This window comes from Perkinsus marinus, assembly GCF_000006405.1.
Source record: "Perkinsus marinus ATCC 50983 genomic scaffold scf_1104296967896, whole genome shotgun sequence".
NCBI lineage: Eukaryota > Perkinsozoa > Perkinsida > Perkinsidae > Perkinsus > Perkinsus marinus.
This window is the reverse complement of record NW_003203369.1, coordinates 1-3,867: the sequence shown is the minus strand read 5'-3', so window position 1 is coordinate 3,867 and position 3,867 is coordinate 1. Positions and strand designations below refer to the sequence as shown.

The 3,867-nt window shown below is 45.6% G+C and overlaps 2 protein-coding genes across 2 annotated transcripts; one reads left to right on the top strand and one right to left on the bottom strand.

Moving 5' to 3' along the window:
• The first annotated feature begins 87 nt into the window (after positions 1-87).
• On the top strand, positions 88-667 carry Pmar_PMAR011412 (hypothetical protein). The gene has a single exon (XM_002768532.1). It carries the CDS (start codon positions 110-112, stop codon positions 533-535), a length of 426 nt encoding a protein of 141 aa, XP_002768578.1. The 5' UTR covers positions 88-109; the 3' UTR covers positions 536-667.
• A 1,352-nt stretch (positions 668-2,019) lies between these two features.
• Pmar_PMAR011411 (hypothetical protein) lies at positions 2,020-2,949 on the bottom strand (the record flags this gene model as incomplete). Its single annotated transcript, XM_002768531.1, has 5 exons — positions 2,020-2,142; positions 2,251-2,466; positions 2,558-2,638; positions 2,679-2,801; positions 2,845-2,949. The coding sequence occupies 5 exons, from the start codon at positions 2,947-2,949 to the stop codon at positions 2,020-2,022; spliced, it is 648 nt and encodes a 215-aa protein (XP_002768577.1).
• Positions 2,950-3,867: the final 918 nt, after the last annotated feature.

Sequence of the window (3,867 nt, the reverse complement as noted above, 5' to 3'; positions counted from 1 at the left end):
ACTTGAGCATGCGTACGCACTGAGCTGGCATACATTCCCATGTCTATCCAAACAGCTAACTTCCCAGTTTGTATGTAACCTTCTCTCAGCTCGGTTGTCCTCCACCGCTATGAAGCAGTCAGCTTTCATCCTCTTCGCGTCCTTCTGCGGAAGCATTGTGGTTCCATCGCTGTCGGCGGTTCCCCCACCCATGGGAGAGTACTACGACGATCCCGATGGCGATGTGTCTGGTAAACTCACCTTCTATCCCGATTACATCCTGAACATCCATGTCAACCTCTATGGCTGTGCCATTTCTGTGAGCGGTGTGAAATATTCGCAGCTAATCCATGTAGGCATGATGAATTACAAGTTCACTATCTCTTATGCTGGGACGGACCTCGCGAAGCAGATCAACGCATGTAAGAGTTCTGAAATTACCATTAAAGATTTTGACAAACCCTTGTTATACACATATAGAACTATTGAGCCCAAGAGGAACAGTATAACTACCAGTTGGGGCCCGACCACAGGATTGTTCTTCCATGAGAACTGAAAGTTGGTCACTCGAAGGAGCTATTTCGGACCAACCTACTTTCCAAAGCTGGAAAATTTTCATTATTCGGAGGTCCTTTGAAAGGACTCCTCCGGGGAGGATCAATCTTTCTATTTGCCGGATTGTATCGACGCTAGGTCGTTTCGAGTTGATAACTCACACGTTGTGATTGTCAATGGAAATCAGTGGTATGAGCATCGGGTGCAGGCTAGAGTGAATATATGCTTAGAGCAAAGCGCGTTCAGACCGAATCGGAGAAGTTCGTGAGACTCTGATTGGATGATTCTGAGATTCGATCAATGGGCTTGAGGAAACGAGACTGGGATGATAGTTGAATGAGATTGATTCTGCTACTGATTACTGGCTCATGTGAAATGGACAGATCTGCATTTGGCATGCGAAGACTAATGGTGTGAATTACCGGAAGTAAATGCCCAGAGTTAAAAGATCGAGGCATCCTCGCATTGCAGAGGGAGTCTATTTAATGTTGAGTTACCAATTGATGAGTTATTACTACTATCTCGATTCCTGTTCCACCCTGCTGGAGGGTATATATAAGCTCAACCTCTGTGCTGTAGATTCTTAAGCAGAGAGGTCACCTCTCTGCTTAAGAATCTGCTCAGGGAATACACATCTCAGAGGTGTCTGCTGTCATTCATTTAGCTGTTAGGCTAGGAATCTTACAGATTAACTCATCCTAGATGAGCTATTCCGTAAGATTACCAGCTAGATGAGTCATCTACAAATTGTAGCCTACAATGAAGATATCTCTTTGAATGAGATCGAATGCAAGTCTTGGGGAGCACTTTTAGGCTACATTTCTCAGGCGACTACGAAGTGTTAGTTAGTAGAACTAACTTAGTACTCATCCACCCGACCTTACTGACTTTCGTTCGGGCAACGGCTCCTAGTCGCTGGAGGACACATCGTCGGTGCACATCGTGTGAGTTGGGCGCTGATAAACCTGCCTCAAAAGGCAGTTCCAACCCGAGGCAAGGAAAGATGATTTTCGGAACGGCAATCAGCTACGCTCCCCCTATATAGAAAACATTTACGTAGTTTCGGACAGGCTCGAAGGTAGAGCATCTGAATAATCATCCAGCGTGACCATAGCAATCAGGATGGATGAAAAGATTCATTTTTCAATGCTTCTCCATAATTATCAAGCATCTTCCAGCCGTCTTTCCTGTTTTTCCAGAATTTGAGAAATGATTGGAGAATTTCCATCGGAAAAGATTGGCAACAGAAAAACCCTTGTCATTTCAGAAGACTCCGTAGTTTCCAGAAATCGTTCTGGCTTCTAAAACTTTTTCTAGAAATTACGAAAACCAGCGCGTGAATGTGTTAGTGTCAGCTATCAGGAGCAGGAAGGAACACAATAATGATGAGGTAAAGATACGATCAGGCAAGAGACATATGTGGTCATGGATTCGCTCTGTGCTTCCTCGAGACTCTGAAATTCTGCCATGGAAAACGCGTGATCCTCAGACACCTGCATAGGATGACCCCACATGTTCCTCTCGCCGTTGGACTAGCCTTATGGTCTCCTTCTTAAGCTCGTCCAACACTTCACGCATACGACTTATCTCCGCAGATTTCATCACAACCTGATCGGTATACAGGCAGGGCCCGAACCTTCTGCAAATCCTCGAAAGACTTCAAATACAGCTTTCATTGTGTCGTTGTTATTGAGTTATTTATCGAGCGGAACTCACCTGGCGTTTGAGCATACGCATCTGTTTCTGTGTTGGGCTGGTGACGTTCTCGGGCTTCTTCGGGCCATGCTTTATAGACTGTAACGAGACAGTCTCACGTGCCCCCACGACACGATCAACCTCTTCAAGCCTCTTGCGTTCCCTTTCCGAGACTTCAAGTTTCTGCTGAGCTCTGAGATTATCTTCTCTTAATTGCTCGATGATCTCCCGATTTTGCTGAGAGACAACGGGAGAGATCACCCACCCTCTATGTGGTATACGTCCATTCAGATCAGTCTAATACATACCGTAACTTGAGCACATTTACCTGATCGTGCTGGGGAGGATACGGCATCATAGGCGACGTTGATGAATCTTTTCTAGCAAACTCTGGATACTCTTCTTTTTTCTGATAGACATATAAAAGCGCATCGGCACGAACATCCTACCGGTATGGTGGATACGGGACTGGTCACATGAATGGGGAGAGTCAGTGTGTTCGACCCTCTCGTCAATTTCAAGCGTAGCTCGTCATTGTCCATGCGCAGCTGAGTGACGTGGGCTTCATAATCCTACAGTAGCATGATTAGGAACGAGCGATAGTAAGTAGCTGACTTTGATTTCCTTCTGCATGATTTCAATAATCCTGTTCGCACCAACACGCAAATCGTTGATCTCAATATCTTCGCGGCCGTCGGTAGTGTCTGTCAACAAATTCATTGATAACAACTCTCCCGAGGAAAACGGCAGATGTCCTCATAAAACCAAAGCGCTAAATTTTCACGGAATAGTTTTGTGAATTTCCTCTTCGGCTGTGTCCGCCTTCACTGCCTACCTCGATTTCCCAAGGTTTGTTGCTCCTGTTTAAGACGCCTGTTATCGGCCCTGAAGCATGCCCATTGCACACACATCCTTGAAGGCACGACTACTGACTCAAGTAACTTTATTTCCTTCTGAAGCGTTTCAATCTCCCTTGATTGTTGATCAGTTTGTACCCTGTCCTTCTCATTTCCTTCTTCTGCGCTACGCTTAATATCCTGAGGTTGTCGATAAGCGCTCAAAGCGTGGTCCACAGTCTGACCTGGATCCGATCAGGTTTCTGATGATGATACAGCCCATCATAATAGCTCTCCAGCTGGGTCTCCCTCTCGCTATGGAGACGCATAACCTAGTCATTCATCTCATGGATCACTGGATTCAATTCTATGAGGACGACACGTGGGGGCTGTCAAGTCTTCGTTGACTGTCAACCGACAAGCGGAGACGAACGTTCGACGTCTCTCACACTGATGACACCAATGTTGGAATATATGTCTGATTTCCCCGGCTGACTTAAGGACTTACACATGAATAAGGGTAGTAGTTCACAGAGACCAATAAGAAATTTCCAAAATCCCCTCAGGATTTACATATTGTAACCAACACATCTAGTTGAGAATGTGCATACTGTCCCACGCTTGATAACACATGTCTCGTCAGGATGAATCGAGATGAGAGAAAATGAAGCCCTTGAGTAACTCACCTCATTCCGCAAGCGACTAACTTCCTGGTTCAATGTCAAGATTCTGTGACCTTTATCCGACTCCCAGACCCAGGTCATGAGTCGCTGTTGTAATTGGGCGATCAATGATACCTACC

What these genes read in the sequence shown, in the direction of transcription:
- Pmar_PMAR011412 (XM_002768532.1), top strand. Translation starts at nt 110, where the DNA reads ATGAAGCAGTCAGCTTTCATCCTCTTCGCGTCCTTCTGCGGAAGCATT.